The 17,370-nt window shown below is 45.0% G+C and overlaps 1 protein-coding gene across 5 annotated transcripts in view; it reads left to right on the forward strand.

Annotated features, from left to right (window-relative positions):
• Positions 1-16,888, forward strand: part of LRIG2 (leucine rich repeats and immunoglobulin like domains 2) — a 59,656-nt gene extending 42,768 nt beyond the window's left edge. Inside the window, exons 13-18 of one of the 5 annotated variants that reach the window (XR_009865956.1) lie at positions 1,761-2,081; positions 3,446-3,727; positions 5,582-6,031; positions 7,264-7,413; positions 8,279-8,434; positions 9,042-9,123. Coding sequence is in view for 4 of the 5 variants with exons in the window: in XM_062191982.1 (XP_062047966.1) it covers positions 1,761-2,081; positions 3,446-3,727; positions 5,582-6,031; positions 7,264-7,413; positions 9,042-9,335; positions 11,389-11,612 (1,721 nt within the window). In the remaining variant the exon portion in view is untranslated. The other 4 variants (XM_062191982.1, XM_062191981.1, XM_062191984.1 and 1 more) reach the window with 4 other exon arrangements.
• Positions 16,889-17,370: the final 482 nt, after the last annotated feature.

Here is a 17,370-nt window from a genome sequence, read left to right on the forward strand (position 1 = left end):
ATTGATCAGTTTTTACAGGTAGCATAATAGCACTTTTATAAATGTAGGCCTTTTCCTTTAAGGGGGATTTTTTAAAAACCCAGGAGGAGAGTTTATCAAGACAATTTTTTTTTTTTGTATGAACATTTTTAGTAGATCTTGAAAAGTGCTACTAGGTATTTTCCGAAAAGATAGTTTTAATTTATATTGTCATCAGCATTGCTGTACATAGATAATAGTGTGCCCATTTTGTGCATTTGTGTTTTTTAAAGGTTTATTTATTTATTTGAAAGGCAGATGACATAGGGAGAGATACTTTAATCTGATGGTTCATTCCCCAAATGGAGGGCTAGACCAGACTGAAGCTAGGAGGCAAGAACTCTATCAAGGTCTGCATGTTGGTGGCAGGAACTCAAGTAAATGAGCCATCATCTGTTGCTTTGCAGGCTCATTACCAGGAAGCTGGATCAGAAGTGGCATTCGGTTATGGGATGTAGGCAGCTGAAGCAACAGCTTAACCCATGGTGCTGCAATACTGCCCTACCGCTTGTCACTTTGATAGCACAGTGAGATGTTATTCAGTGACAGCATTAGTGAAGAAGCATATACATGCTTCTCTGAATCAGTCCACCAGCATTTTTCTTTCTGAATCTGTAGTGTATTAGTCCTAAGCTAATCTTCAGATGTACATTTGACATGTTTGGAATTTTTCGCTGTTTTCGTTGAAAACCATGTACATAGAAGTACTTTCAAATAGTGTATTGGTGGGTATTTATTGTGAATTATAAGTTCATGTCCACATTTTATATATTAGCACAGAAAAGACAATGACTGTTATACTCCTCTTTACAAAAGAGGGTACTTCAAAAAGTTTCTTGGAAAAAGGATTTTAAAATGTTTATTTTAAATTCATAGTTTTTAAAATTCTTTAGATTCATAGCTTTTCCCATAGTATGCATTTTTCATGAATTTTTTTTTTTAAAGATTTATTTATTTGAAAGGCAGAATGACCAAGAGAGAGTAAGAAAGAGAGAGAGAGATCTTCCATCCACTGGTTCACTCCCCAAATGACTGCAACAGCTGCAGCTGGGCCAGGCTAAAGCCAGGAACAGGAACTTCATCCTGGTCCCACATGGGTGGCAGGGGCCCAAGCACTTAGACCATCTGCTGCTGCTCTTCCAGGCACTTTAGCAGGAAGCTGGGTTAGAAGTAGAGTAGTCAAAACTCAAACCAGCACTCCCATATGGGATGCCGTAATTACAGGGAGTAGTTTAAACTGCTGTGCTGTAACAGTGGCTCCATTTTCCATTAACTTTTTTGACTCCTCATACACATGGATTTTTACTTTATTTTGTACCCAGATAAACTTATCTTTTAATTCCACTTTCCTTGCATGTATCATATACATATATACGAGGGGTATAGATTAAAAACTATTTTGAAAATCTAACACATTTTTTATTTCTCTTCAGTAACTGATAGTGTTTAAGGCACTATCAAGGGGCACACAAGTGACAGCAAGGGAATAGGGAAAAGAGTACTGATTCCTTCAGTCAGGAAATGTGAGTTCCAGTGTGTTTTTAAGCAAGTCATTGACTTGTCTGGGCTTCGTTTTTCCACCTTTGAGCAGGGAAGTGTAGATTCTAGCTACACGGTCTCTTTCAGACTCATATGCTACCTTGTAGACAAGACACAGAGTTTTACAGTGTTTGCTTTAAAATTGAATCCAAAGATGTAGACATCAAGAACTGACTTGGTTACTGCTACATTTTTTCCTTTAGATGATTTTCTGAAACCACAGATAAAGACACACCCGGAAACCACAGTTGCTCTGAGAGGAATGAACGTGACTCTGACATGCACTGCCATGAGTAGCAGTGACTCACCCATGTCTACCGTGTGGCGCAAAGACAGTGAAATCCTGTACGATGTGGATATTGAAAATTTCGTTCGCTATTGGCAGCAAGCTGAGGCAGCTCTGGAATATACTAGCATCTTACATCTCATCAATGTGAATTTCACAGATGAAGGAAAATATCAGTGTATTGTTACTAATCATTTTGGTTCCAATTACTCTCAGAAAGCCAAACTGACTGTGAATGGTAAGGAATTTTGCTCCTTGATTTTTATTTATTTATTTATTTTTTGACAGGCAGAGTTAGACAGTGAGAGAGAGAGAGTGAAAGGTCTTCCTTCTGTTGGTTCACCCCCCAAATGGCCGCTACGGTTGGCACGCTGCAGCCGGCGCACTGCGCTGATCCGAAGCCAGGAGCCAGGTGCTTCCTCCTGGTCTCCTATGTGGGTGCAGGGCACAAGCTCTTGGGCCATCCTCCACTGCTTTCCTGGGCCACAGCAAAGAGCTGACCTGGAAGAGGAGCAACCGGGACAGAACCGGCGCTCCAACCGGGACTAGAACCCGGGGTGCCAGCGCCGCAAGCAGAGGATTAGCCAAGTGATCCGCGGCGCTGGCTGATTTTTATTTTTGCTGTTACTGTTCAGAAGGATTTTTCATGTTCACTTCTTAAACCACTCGACCAAGAAAATTAGACTAAACCTGATATTTGATAGGGGGATCTCAGAGGGCATGGGTGGGGTTTTTGAGTTAGCCTGTCTGCTCACCTATGGTTCCTAATTGGGCTTTGGTTTTGAGTGGTAAGTTCATGGTCCTAGGACATAAATTACTTTCACTGCTGTTTATGCTTTTGAAAACATTCTTTTAAAATCCTCAATTTGCTTCCTAGAACCTTAATTCTCTTCTGAAAACTATGAAATGTATTCCCAAGCTGTTCACAGGGTCTTCTAGTAATTGGGAATATTGAGAACACTTCTAGGTCCATTGATCGTTATTGTCATCTAAATGTTGTCACACATTTTTAAAAGTACTGTCTTATTTCCTATGGCTATAGAAAACTTCTCAAGGATAGCTGGTTTTATCCACTGTCTATCAGGTTGAATAACCATGACATTTTAGGCTTTGTGCAACCACAAGATGTACTTGTGTCTTAATATTATGTGCTTTTTTTGAGATTTTTGAAGGCATACTTTTTTTTAAACATGCAGTTCCCTTGACAGCTTTGTAGATGTTAGCTTGTAAAGCACTGTTTATCTTTGAAGTGAAAGAGTCGTAGTAAGTATCAGGATCTAAAATACAGAATTCAGAAAGGTTTGTGGCCTTTTGCTTTTCCTTTTCCCATCAGGATGATCAGGTAGGTGTGTTGTGCATCCTAGAAAAGTTCATCATCATTGTGCTCCAGTTATGAGCTTCTGGGAGAAGAGGTGGCCTCTGATCTAACACTAGGTTCACTGTCAATCCAGAGAGTGTGTCTTCTTCATAAAGCAATGGAGCCCAACCACAGTTGGTAATTTGCCTACCAGAGTCTCTCATGTATACTGGGGTGTGTGCATGGATACGTATGTGTCTGTTTTCCTCCCAGCCACTTTATCTTGATGTTCTTTGTTGGAACAGAGATGCCATCTTTTCTGAAAACTCCAATGGATCTAACCATTCGCACTGGTGCCATGGCCAGGTTAGAGTGTGCTGCAGAGGGACACCCTGCACCTCAGATCTCCTGGCAGAAGGATGGTGGTACTGACTTTCCTGCAGCTCGAGAAAGACGTATGCATGTCATGCCTGAAGACGATGTCTTCTTCATTGCCAATGTGAAAATAGAAGATATGGGGATCTATAGCTGCATGGCCCAAAATATAGCAGGAGGCCTCTCAGCAAATGCTTCCCTAACGGTTTTAGGTATGTCTGCTGCTCCATGGGTCTCTGCTTTTCTTAGAGACTTTCTGGAGCTATTCTTGTTTTTAATGGGCAGGAAAAATAATTTTGAGATTTCAGTTGTGATTCTTACATCTTTGTTATCATATTTGGCTGCTTTATGAAAGGGTTATCTCAGCTTAGGAGTAATTAGTGGGTCAGATAACTGAAATCTAGGTAAACGTTTGAGGGTAACATTAGAGATGTTTATCACATGAATTAAACCCTTTATGAGCCAGCTTGTCCTCTTTTTTTTTTTTTAAGATTTATTTATATGAAATGCAGAGTCACACAGAGAGGGAGAGACAGAGAAAGAGAGATCTTCATTTACTGGTTCACTCCCCAAATGGCCACAGCTCTGGGGCTGGGCTAGTCCAAAGCCAAGAGTCCAGAGCTTCTTCCAGGTCTTCCACTTGGATGCAGGGGCACAAGCACTTGGGCTATCCTCTGCTGCCTTCTCAGGCACATTAGCAGGGAGCTGGATAAGAGGAGAGCAGCCAGGACTTGAACTGGTGCCCACGTGGGATGCCAGTGTTGCAGGTGGTGGCCTTATCCGTTAATACCACAGGCGGAACTCGTCCATTCACTGTCTGATTACCCGAATGTCTACAACAGTTGTGGCTGAGCCAGGCCAAAGAGAGGAGTCCAACAATGGATTTCAACACGAGGAGTCCAACATGGTGGCAGGGTGCTGCTGCGATCCAGGTTACACATTAGCAGGAAGCCGGAATCAGAAGCAGATCCAGGACTAGAATCTAGGTGCTGTGTTAGGGGATGTGGCTGTCCCTGGAGGCATCTTTACTATTGTGCCAAACACCCACCCATTTGTGTATTTTTTATTTATTTATTTACTTGAGAGACAGAGGGTTAAAGAGCTCCTATCTGCTAATTAACCCTCCAAATGTCTGCAGGGGCCCTGGGCTGGGAATCAAAACCTGGAGCTGGGAACTCAGTGCAGGTCTCCCCCATGAGTGGCAGGACCCAGTCACCTGGGCCAGCAACTTCTGCACGTGGTCTGCATTAGCAGGAAGCTGGAGTCAAAGCCAGAACTAGGTGTCTAACCCAGGCACTCTGATGTGGGACAGAGGCATCCTAGTCACCAGGTGAAATGCCACCCCTAGACTTTGCTTAAAGTAAGTTTTTATGTAGTTAAATACACCTACTTTTTCCTGTAATAACGTACTACAAGGGTTGCTTTGTCCTTAAAAGTGTCTTCTTAAAACGTCATGTGGTGGGGCAGGGGACAGCATTGTAGTGCAGCAGGTGAAGCTGCTGCTTGTGATGCCAAAATCCTGTCTGGGCACTGGCTCAAGTCCCAGCTGCTCCACTTGCTATCCAGTTGCCTGCTAAGGCACTTGGGAAAGCATCAGAAGATGGCCCAAGTGCTTGAGCCCTTGCCACCCACGTGGGAGACCCAGAAGAAACTCTGGGCTCCTGGCTTCAGCCTGGCCTGGCCCTGACTGTTGCAGCCATTTGGGTAATGGACCAATGGACAGGTTTCTCTCTCTGTCTCTCCCCCTCTGTAACTCTGCTGTTCAAGTAAATAAAATCTTTTTTTAAAGAAAAAATCATGTGATTTTACTATAATCATTTCCATGCTAGATTTTTGAATGTTTTCTTTAATTATTAAAAATTACAAGTAATTTTGTAATAAACATATTTGTGTATTAATCTTTGAATTCCTTACTTAGGATAACTTGCCCATTACTGAAACATTAACTTCCAATCCCCCTTTGAGTATATGAAAGTACCATTTACATAATACTCTCACTTGTGTAATTTTGTGGGATTTAGGTAATAAAATTGCCTAACTTGATTTTTTTTAAACATTCTTGGTAGAAACACCCTCCTTTATTAGACCCCTGGAGGACAAGACAATAACCCGAGGTGAAACAGCTGTATTACAGTGCATAGCTGGAGGCAGTCCTGCCCCTCGTCTTAATTGGACCAAAGATGATGGACCACTGCTGGTGACAGAACGACACTTCTTCGCTGCAGCCAACCAGCTCCTCATCATAGTAGATGCTGGGCTAGAAGATGCTGGAAAATACACCTGCATTATGTCTAACACCCTTGGAACAGAACGCGGCCACATTTACCTGAATGTCATTTCATCCCCTAATTGTGACTCTTCTCCGGGTAGCATTGGGCATGAAGATGATGGCTGGACCACAGTCGGCATTGTCATCATTGTTGTGGTCTGCTGTGTTGTGGGTACTTCTTTGATCTGGGTCATTGTTATTTACCACATGAGAAGGAAGAGTGAAGACTATAGTATCACCAACACAGGTAAGTGATAGCCAGATGACATCTAGGCTTGTACTTAAGAATGTAGTCTAGGATGTTGCATAATATGCAGTATAGCAAATTGAGGAGCTGTGGTACACTACTCCATATGGAGTAGAAGGAAGTTGTTCCATTGACGTTTCCAACTTCCTTGGTATAATAGAGCCTCTTTGAGGAATATTTTAAGAATTTGTGAACAGTCCTCCAGAACTTTGCTGTTACAAACATGTTTCTTTGATGCCTAAAGCAGAGAGTGGAGTTCTCATGTCTGTGGTCCGTCTTTAACCGCCCTCACCCTGAAATCTACAAGAGAGGAGATCCAACCAAATAGTTGTAAAAGTGTGTTTATACATAAGGGTTTCACCTTCAGGTGTGGTTCTTTTGGTAATACTTCTTTTTTTTTATTTAAAGATTTATTTATTTAAAAGGCAGAGTTACAGGGAGAAAACGGAACAGAGAGGAAAAGTCAGTTTCTGTCCACTGGTTCAGTCTCCAGATGGCTGCAGTGGTCAGGGCTGGACCTGGCTGAAGCAAAGAGCTTCATCTGGGTATCACACATGGGTGTAAGGGCCCAAGCACCTGGACCATCCCTTGCTGCTTTCCCAGGCACATTAGCAGGGAGTTGGATTGGAAGTGGAGCAGCCAGGACTTGAACCGTTGCCCATATGGGATGCTGGCAATGCAGGTGGCACCATAGTGCTGGCCCCTCTTTTGATAATACTTTTAAATGAAGCTATGGGAAAAATTATTTATTTATTTATTTATTTATTTATTTGACAGAGTTGTAGACAGAGAGAGACACAGAGAAAGGTCTTCCTTCCGTTGGTTCACTTCCCAAATGGCCACTATGGCTAGCGCTGCGCCGATCCGAAGCCAGGAGCCAGGTGCTTCTTCCTGGTCCCATGCGGGTGCAGGGGCCCAAGCACTTGGGCCATCCTCCACTGCCCTCCCGGGCCACAGCAGACAGCTGGACTGGAAGAGGAGCAACCAGGACTAGAACTGGCGCCCATATGGGATGCCGGCGCCGCAGGCGGAGGATTAACCAAGTGAGCCACGGTGCCAGCCCCTGGGAAGAATTATTGTGACAGACGGTTTTGGAAAGTACTAAGAGTTGTTGGGATTCCAGGTCCCTACTGTTTTCCTAGCCAATAGTATTAAAGTGGAACATATTCCCAAAGTAGTGAGTGTTGGCATCAGCTGCCTGGCTCTCTGAGTTACAGATATCTCTTTTACAGAGGAGCTCAATTTGCCCGCAGACATTCCCAGCTACTTGTCTTCCCAAGGAACCCTGTCTGAGCCACAGGAAGGCTACAGCAACTCGGAGGCAGGAAGTCATCAGCAACTTATGCCTCCTGCCAACGGATATATCCACAAAGGCACTGATGGTAAGGACACGCTGTTGGTGGTGGTTACAGTTTCATCCTGTCCTATTGAGTTAGTAGTATGTAGTTTCCACATTAGTCTGAAGCAGGATTTGAAGTCAGATGCCCAATGTAAACATTCAGCCCATATAAAATAGAATGAAAATTTCTGATTTGTTTTTTTAAGGTCTCTACTCTTTGAAATCTGCGGTAAATAACACTGCCTTCTAGATTAGACTGAATTACTTCTAGGTCTCTTCCAGTTTTTTTTTTTTTTTTTTTTTTTTTTTTTTTTTTTTTTTTTACAGGCAGAGTGGATAGTGAGAGAGAGAGACAGAGAGAAAGGTCTTCCTTTGCTGTTGGTTCACCCTCCAATGGCCACTCTGGCCGGCTCGCTGCAGCCAGCACACCATGCTGATCCAAAGGCAGGAGCCAGGTACTTATCCTGGTCTCCCATGGGGTGCAGGGCCCAAGCACTTGGGCCATCCTCCACTGCACTCCCGGGCCATAGCAGAGAGCTGGCCTGGAAGAGGGGCAACCAGGACAGAGTCCGGTGCCCTGACTGGGACTAGAACCCGGTGTGCCGGCGCCGCAAGGTGGAGGATTAGCCTATTGAGCCACGGCGCTGGCCATCTCTTCCAGTTCTGATATTCTGTTGTTTGATCATGAGTAAGCAAGTCACTCTTCTTTTTTTTTCCTCTAAAGATTTTATTTATTTATTTATTTAGTTAGTTAGTTAGTTACTTGAAAGGCAGAGTTACAGAGAGGCAGAGAGAGAGAAAGGTCTTCCATCCATTGATTCACTCCCCAAAAGGCTGCAACAGTCAGAGCTGGGCCAACCCGAAGCCAGGAGCCTGGAGCTTATTCTGGGTCTTCCACCTGGGTACAGGGGCCCAACCACTTGGGCTATCATCTGCTGCTTTCCCAGGCACGTTAGCAGGGAGCTGGATCAGAAATGGAGCAGCCAGGAGATGAACAGGCGCCCATATGGGATGCTGGCACTGTAAGTGGCTGCTTTACCTGCCACACCACAGCTCCAGTCCCAGTAAGTCACTCTTTATGTCTCACAATATTGCCTTTCCTTTATCATTCTGTTTTCAAAACACATAGTCCAGGGAGCTCTTTTTAAACCTTTTCTTCTGTTAGTCACCCTCTCGCCAGAGAGGACTCGTCTGTGAGACACTTTCATTAGGTTGCTTTTAGCAGTTGGCATTGTCTGACCTCTTGGCTCATGAAAGTAACATGGTTTTCATGAAGTGAATTCTTCATAAGTATCAGTTCTTAGCATTAGTTTGCTTAAACCAAGTATGTGTCTTACAGCGCAGTGCTAGCCTTGTCTTGGCTCCCTTGACTGGAGCTTGACCTGCCAGGATGGACAGAGATGGTTTAATGTAAGTATTTCAAGGCCATAGGCTCTGGAGCTGGAGTGCCTGGCTTCAAATTTCAGTTTCTTACTCTGGCAATAGTACCTTGGTCAGGTTACTGAATTTCTTTGAGCTGTAGTGACTCTGTCTTCCATGGAGATGTTGAGGAATAAATGGGTTAATTCATAGAAAGGCTTGAAACTTCACCTGGTTTGTAAAGTAAGTGCTAGCAAATGATGATAACTGTTAAAGAAAAGTAATGATTGACAAAAGTTTCCATGTCGTCAGTAGGTGGCACTGGTCCCCGGGTGATGTGCTCAGATTGTTGTGAGAGTGCCAACATCTACTCCAGGACCCGAGAGTATTGTCCGTACACCTATGTTGCTGAGGAGGATGTTCTAGATCAGACATTGTCCAGCCTAATGGGCCAGGTACCCAAAGAGGCATATTTGACACATCCTCCCCAAGATGCCACAGTCCTGGAGAGCCTGATAGCATCGGTAGACAGAGAGCTGTCTGCCTTTCCCACCAATCATGAGAGGATGAACGAGAAGAGACTGTCCTCCTCACAGATGAACAGTGGTAAGGGGTGCATTTTTAAAGTTTTGTTTTCATTTTTACCTAATTGCTTTTTCCTTGTCACATAAGCAGCACTGTCATTTGACAGGAAGCAAACAAATGGGTATACTTGAGTAACTGGACTCTGTTACCTGGCATAAACTACAGTCAGAGAATGCTACCTAGTAGTGTTACAAAGAAGTCTGCATCTACAGGATGAAGACTTCTGTGGGGTAACCAGATGACACTACTGAAAACTCAGAGGCCACCAGAAAAAGCCTTAAGAACAGTTTCATAACGAGCATTAATTTTTTCTTCCATCTTTAAATGATGGAGATTTAAAATCCTAGGAGTATAATTTAGGCATGATTTGGTGAAGGTTTTTACTGAAAAGATTGTGAAATATTTGGTTGCTGTTCTCTCGGGTAAATGTTAAATCTTAGTAAGTGTTTTCTTTCTCCTTTAAGGTCTGATCAGGGTCTTAAGTAGGAAGCAGTTGTGAGGTAATATCCTTTGTCCTATGTGGCCCAGGAAAAGAAATGCATGATATACCGTACAGATTGGTTTTTAGTAGCAACTTGGTTAGTAAAACAGACCTCTTTCTGTACCTTGGAAGGCAGGTCAGCATGTCTGCCTGTCAGTCCAGCCTGTACAGCTGCCCCTTCCTGTTAGCATGAAATGAAGAGCCCTGGAGGTGGGCTGGGGTAAGAACTACAGGGTTACAGAGAAAGGCCAAGTACACAGTGGAGCTTCTGGGGACAGGTCTGGCAGGAGTGATTGATACACCTGAGACCTAAGATGTGCCCTGTGGTCCTGGAGACACCGTCTCTGAAGGTCTCTCAAGAGGGTACATACAGGCCAGAGAAAAGGACTTGCTAAAGGTTGTCTCTTAGCTTTACATCCAGTGTCCATGAAAAAAATGTACCAACACAAAGTCCATTTTTCCATGTCCTAGTAGAGTCTCCAAAAAAGGGTTTCGGAAGAACCAAAAACGCAGTGTACCTTTTTTCTAATCTTGGGAATGTCTTCATCTTTAATCTGGTCTGTGAGTGCTTTGGGGCATTGCCAAGTTTTTATGGAGGGGGCTTTAACTTGTCCTCCAGGGGTGGTCTGCAGACCATCGGCATCAGCTGTCCAGGAGCTTGCTAGAAAGGCACAGTCATGGTCCCACCCCACACCTCGTGAGTCAGCGTGTATGTGTGACGAGATCGCCGGGTTCTGCAGTGGCGTGTGCAAGCTGGAGAAGCCCTGCATTCCACATGGGTTCTTTTTTAGTGCTGACTGTGTCTCCAGAACATTTTCCTGACTTTTTTCAAAACGCACCCTGTGAAGTTAGTGTAACTCTCAGTGAAGAGTCGTTGGGGAAGAGCTCACTGTATGATGGTAGTGTACATTTTGGCAACCAAAGTGCAGATAATTGATTAAACTTAGCTACTTTGGGTTATTATTTAATTATTATATGCTAGAAGTTGGGAGGGGATGGTTGTTTTAAAACAGTTTTAAAGCGTGTTTAAAGATGTAATGGCTGCAATGAATTGACGGTTATTATGTGTGTCATGAAGCTCTCATTACAACATGGATACCAGGAAGCCTCTTCTAACCCTTTTTCCTATATCTGATGTTTTATTTTAAAATGTTTATAGCAACAGAACCACCAGAGTAGCAGGTAAAAAATGATAGAATGAAAACATGATAGAGGAGGATAACTTGAAAAAGTTTGTGGAAAATGGAATTAAAAGTTTATCTTATTGCACAGTTTGGGAACCTGTGCATTGCATCTTCCTAGTATACATTTTCCATGTACTTTCTGAAGAGCCCTAACATGTAGGGCATGCTCTCAGGGAGTGGTTGGTTTCATTGAGGAAAGGGTTTGATAGGCTGTGCTTGCAGGTTTTGGTTTGTTTGATTTTTTCGGGTGTGGCTAAGAATTGGCAAGTACACATTGGGGCTCAGTGTCCTTCCTCAGAAAGGCTGGGCATGTGTATCGCGGATCTGGCTAGGACAGTAGGTTGGAGGAAGTTACTTTGGAAGCTCGGGCACCGTTGAGTTGATAATTGCTGTGGTTTGTTCTCCGAAGCCCTGCAGCATCCTCTGTGGAACGTGAACAGAGACCTGGGCCTGCCTCACCCTCCCTTCTCCCAGCAGCCAGGCTTTGACTCTCCACAGCTCCATCCAAAGGAAGGCCTGGCAGAGAGAGATCCAGACTGCTCGTCCTCCCCCGTGTCCTGCCACAGGTTCCACGACCACGCTGTCACTTCCAGGAGGACTAGGGACATTCAAAACTGCACTGAGGGCACATGAAACTCACTGCAGGGGGAAGTGAGGGCCGAGACTCAGAGTGGTGCATTTTGTATTTACTACCTCAGCGTTCCGAAGAAACCCCGAAGTCAGCATTGGTTTTGCTCTTGGTTTATGATTACACCTGACCGCACCAGGGTGGGCCAGGCGTTTGTTTGGGCTTGTGCCTGCTGAAGAAAGGGTAACAGCTGACAGAATGGGAGCGAACAGTCAGGCACGCAGCCCCGGCAGAGGAAGGTAAGGGCGAGTGTGCTTCCTGCTGGCTCCACGGGCAGTGCCGGGTGTGTGTTGCCCGTGCGGAGGTCTCATTGCTGCTTCATGGTCCAGATCCTTCCCATCTTCAGAATGATCCTGAGAAAGCGTCACTACTTTGATGTTCTGCTTTGCCTTCGGAGAACGGAGAACGGAAGTAACTTGGGGGCTTCCCGGAAGTGTGCCTGGGAGTCTCTGGGGATTTGCAGCAGCCTGTGGAGATTAGGGCTTTGATATTCAAAGTCTTGGATGGAATTTGGGGGCTTGACCAGCTGGTACCAGGTCAAAGGTTTTTGTATTGTGAATTTATTTTTGTCCCTATTGCCCAGGGATTTCATTGTAAATATATGTGTATTGATAAATAATTTTTTATTCATTGATCATATGTGTTGGTTGTAGTGTAAATATTTTTATATGCCAAAATTACATATAATATCCAGTTATAATATTGACAGTAGCTTGTCAGATCATGGTCAGATTTTTTATAACTTGGCTTAATGAGATCTAAAAACTTGGTGTGAAGATCTCAGAACATATTTGTTTAGAAACGTGTTTAGAGGCAGGATGCCTAGTGGCTGTGTGCACACAATGCAGTCTTGATGTAATTAACCGCCTTCTTCCTGCCTAGAGATGCACTGTGTGATCGTTTGCCATCTGTGTATGAGTGCCAGGTGTTGCTCCCCTTCTGGCATGAAAGGCTCGCCCTTTGAGCTGGCAGTGCGTCACAGCTGTGCTCAGAGAGGGGTGCTGGTTGTGGGAGTGCCGTCTGCCGGCAGGCTACTTCCTTGACGGGGAAACCGAAGATTGCTGCTTTTCTGTGCTGTTTTAATCTCTGTGCCGTTGCGCATGGTATACTTTCAGAAGGGAAGCATGCTCTTGGGAGAACAGGCAGAAATTCCTATGCCATTAATAGTGGTGTGGTCCTCCTTCTGTAAGTACAATAAGCCAAAATGTTTTCTTGGATTTCTGATATCAAAGAGCTTTATATAAACAAAGAACACTCTCATGGAATGTAATGAAATTCTTCCTTCTTTGTGCTTACACAGGCTGTCCAGTTCTTTCCTCTAAATCTAATCTTAGTTACTTACTAGACGGCTCTAATCACTTAAAATGTATGTAAGTCATTGTGTTCTGAACTCAGAACTGCTCAGCTTTTTGTCAGAAAGTGCAGCTGAGTTTCCTCCTTGTTTTTACCCTAAGTGTGTCTAACATGGCAGCAGCACTTTTGAAAGTACTGCAGTGCCTTGCCTTTTCCTCTGTATGCTGTCAGCCTCTGTTTGTTTTCACTTGGAACCACTTAACTATCACAATGTTCCCATCCCCTCAATCTGCACTCCCTCCTCTTGTAGGATTATAGTGTGGCTTGTCCGGGGCTCACTCGGAGCTGAGAGACTGCTCCTTACCAGCAGTGTAATCGGAGGTCGCGTCCCTTTGCTTCGCTAGGCTCTGTCTTCTCATTTGTGAAATGAGGGCATTTACTGGATGCTCTGAGGCCCTCTCCAGCTGTCACATTCTGGGAACCTAATTCCCTCCCGGAACCAAAGCGGATTATGTGACGTTAATAAAAAGCTGCTCTCATGAAATGTTCGTTAGAGTAGAACAAGAGTGATGCTGCTTACTCTGACTTGAGCCAGATTTATCTCCTTTGTAGCGGGAGTAATGGTCTAAGAAATATTCATGAGGAGGAAAAAAAAAAACCTTCTTAACAGTACCAGTAAAGCTGAACCCCTGAACAGGCCTGCAGCTAGTGCTGTGGTGCCCCCAGGCATCAGGATCCGCTGCGGCGGATGTGTTCAAGCTGTCCCTGTAAGATTGCACATGCAGGCAAGTTCTGACAGGCTTTCTTGAGTAAAAAGGTGGAGTTGAGGCTCGGCTGCCAGGGAGAGCCAGGAGCATGAGCTGTCGCAGGGGAGAGGGCAGAAGAGGGCCCGTGAGCCTGTGCTCTGGGCATTAGCCCCTCCCCCTGGCTCTGTTATGCCAACTCAAGTAGTTGAGATGTCCCCCCAGATATTCCTACTTTGCCTGAATAACTAGTCTGGGATCTGGTGAAATGTGAAGTAGCTGTGGTCTTTTTTAAAAATGAAGAAATTCTAATCCTAGGAAAAGGAATTCCTGCAATTTTTCATGACAGCCTGTGTTTTAAGCAAACAGTGCTTTACCCTAAAGATAAACAGGATTAGTGACTCATCCATGTTTCTTCCTGGCAGTGCGTGTCTCCTCGTGCTAATTCCATGGGATGTGGCAAAGCAAGGCAGGCTGAAATGCAGAGAGCACCCACCCCCACCCCACCCAGTTTGTAGTCCAGTGGCTTTTTTTTTTTTTAATTTATTCATTTGTTTGAGAGGCAGAAGCAGAGAGAGAGGTCTTCCATCTGCTGGTTCACTCCCCAAATGGCCACAACAGCCAGAGCTGGGCCTATCAGGAGCCAGGAGCTTCCTCTAGATCTCCCACAAGGGTGCAGGGGCCCAAGGACTTGGTCCATCTTCTGTTGCTTTCCCAGGCACATTAACAGGGAGCTGGATCAGAAGTGGAGCAGCTGGTCTTCAAACCAGTGCCCACACGGGATGCCGGCACTGCAGGCAGCGGCTTTACCTGCTACACCACAGCGCTGGCCCCCAGTGTTATCTTTGTGCCCCTCTTAGGCTGATCCTCCCAGTTTACCTGGAAGAAGCAGCAGTATTTTGCTTCAACTCCAAGGTTGTTGCCAGCATAGGATCTACCCCTCTGCCACTGATTTTCTGTCCTGGTAGCTTCTCAAGTACTTTTTGCTTTCCAGAATGCAAATTGTCAGAAACCTAGCCCAATGTACAAGTGCCCCTACAGCACCACCTCAGACTGCTCCAAGTGTGGGTACTTCTGTCAAGTAGTGGGCATGTTTAAAAACAGCTGCCTTCACATTGCCCACTGCAGGGCTGTACAAGGAGCACTCAGATGCGAGTTGTTTAGGCCCCGTTATTCATTTTCCGTTGCAGAAGGACTTAAAGGGTTGTCATGTGGAACGAGGAGTTTATTCCAGAGGACAGGAGTCACGTGACATGCAGGGGGTGTAGAGTGTCCTCGCTGGTAACCCTCTATCAGCGAACACATTTATGGAACAGTTGGAATAATCAGCCTTTCGGGAAGGATAGGTAATCATCGGTGAATAGTGTTGAAGAAATCCTTGCACTGAAATGGAATACGGGCAAGGGGACTGTTAAGGAAACTCCCAGAAGCAACCTGATAGTCTTAAGAACTTTGTCTTGCAAAATCCTCTGTGCTGGGTTTAGAACACTTCAGAAATTTTTAAAAACTGAATATTGGGGCTTTGATGAACCTGATTCATGCCTGAAATCATGAAATTCAGAACTTATTTTTTTAAAAGATTTATTTATTTATTTAAAAGGCAGAGTGACAGGGAGAAAAAGACAGAGACAGACATTTTCTATCCGCTCATTCACTCCCCAGATGGCCAAGGCTGGGCCAGGCTGAAACCAGCCAGAACTCCATCCTACGATAAATACTGCATATTGTGCCCATTTTCCTGATGTGGAAATGGAGGCTTAGACATACATGCCAAGGGATTTCTCAAGGTTTCAAGATTCAAATCCTTATCATTGACTACAAAGTACATGCGCTTTTTTTTTTTCTCTCCTTTTTAAAGCTTTATTTATTTGAAAGGCAGAGTTACAGAGAGAGAAAAGGAGAGAGAGCTTCTATCCGCTGGTTCACTCCCCAAATGGCTGCAATGGCTGGGGCTGGGCCAGGCTGGAACCAGCAGCTTGGAACTCCATCTGGGTCTTCCACTGGGTGGCAGCGGTCCAGGCACTTGGGCCATCTTCTGCTGCTTTCTCAGGTACATTATTAGCAGGGAGCTAGAGTGGAAGTGGAGCAGCTGGGACTTGAACTGGTGTCCATATGAGATGCTGGCATAATAGGCAATGGCTTAACCCACTGAGTCACTATGCTGGCCTCCATAACATATTCTTCTGAGGAAGTCTATATATATAGTAACACAATTGGCATTACTGTAATACAATAATTAAAACCTGTAGCGTGTCACTACTGTCCTCTTACTCTTTGGTTGACTTTGTTTCTTACCTGTGGGACCACAGTTGAAATGGGCTTGGGATTTGTGATCAGCTTATATCCAGTATTTTACCCAAGTGTGTTGACAGCCTTTTCTAATAATTTTAATAGCCACAGAAATGCTAGTGTTTTACGTGCCGCCCTCCATTTCTCACTTGTTAAGGAATGCGGATTATGGAGGTAATTGTGGCAACAGTTGGTCTTTAGAAGGTGAAGTGTTTTTTTTTTTTTTTCCCTTCCAGCCTGCAAGTGACTTCCATTTTTCTGTTCCATGGTCTGTTTCCCAGATCAGTGAGGCAGATTTTCCCCCCTACTTCTACCCTAAACTTTTTTTGTTGTTTGGAGGACAATCTAGGATCAGTTAGCCTTGATTTTCTTTCTATTTGGACATCTTCCTGCTTCGTTGACAAAAGTTAAATTTCACAGTTAAGAAAGATATTACAAGCTGCTTTAAACCAAACAACACCTGAAAATCCAAGAACCATCTGGAGGTTTTGTGGATCATAAGGTACAGGTGTGTGTGTGTGTGTGTGTGTTTCAGGAGTTAAGATTTGACCTTCCCTCAAGGTTGTGTATTGAGTGTTTCTGAGCAGGCCTGGTAATCTTCAAGGGGCGGGGCGGGGCGGGGCGAGGGTGAAGCAGCTTACCTGAAGCTGTTTTCAGCTGAGCAGAGCCAAGTGCTCTCCTACCAGCTGTTCTTGTCCTTCAAGAGAAACTGATTGGGTGGTCAAGTGCTCCTGACCTGCAGTGTGGCCTCCTGGTCGGTGGAAAGGTGGATTCCCCTTTGCCTTCCCAGCCCCAGCTTCCGCTCTGACAGACAGAGAGAAGCGCAGGCCAAGTTGTTCAGTGTGACCCTCCCCTGGTATCTAGTTACGTTCCTCACATGTAAGAATGTATATTTTACAGAGCATGTGTTTGTCTACTTGTTTGTCCACTGTGATGTGTCTTCAATAAAGCTAAAATCCGTTACGATTTCCTGGTCTTCTCTTCTTGGGGTGCAGGGGTGCGTTTGGGAGTTCGTGCCCTCTCAGGGGGGACTTCCATTTGCCAAGCCAGGTAAAACGGGGTAGAGGTGCCTTTCTCTAGTTCTTGCCACATTACTCTGCCTGGCGCCTGCCACGGGCCACACCCTGCAGCCGTGAGCTTCCAGAGGGCAGGCCCCGTGTGCCCACCACAATGCCAGATGCCTGGCAGGTGTGGAACCATACACTTACTGGTTGATGAGAAACCAGTTCAGAGAAGTGTTGGAAGGCAGCACTTCAGTTTGCTAAAGCTTTCACTGGCATGATTTGACGGACATGCGTGTTAACATCAGCCTTGTCACTGCGCCGTCTCGTTGGGGCCAACGCCTTTGTGACTGGTACCTCTGAAGGCCGGGTGCCGGGACTGACTCCGTGGTGGATTTCCACCGCACCGTGGGCTTCACGAGGCGCTTCCCCCGGGC

This window comes from Lepus europaeus, chromosome 5 (genome assembly GCF_033115175.1).
Source record: "Lepus europaeus isolate LE1 chromosome 5, mLepTim1.pri, whole genome shotgun sequence".
Lineage (NCBI taxonomy): Eukaryota > Metazoa > Chordata > Mammalia > Lagomorpha > Leporidae > Lepus > Lepus europaeus.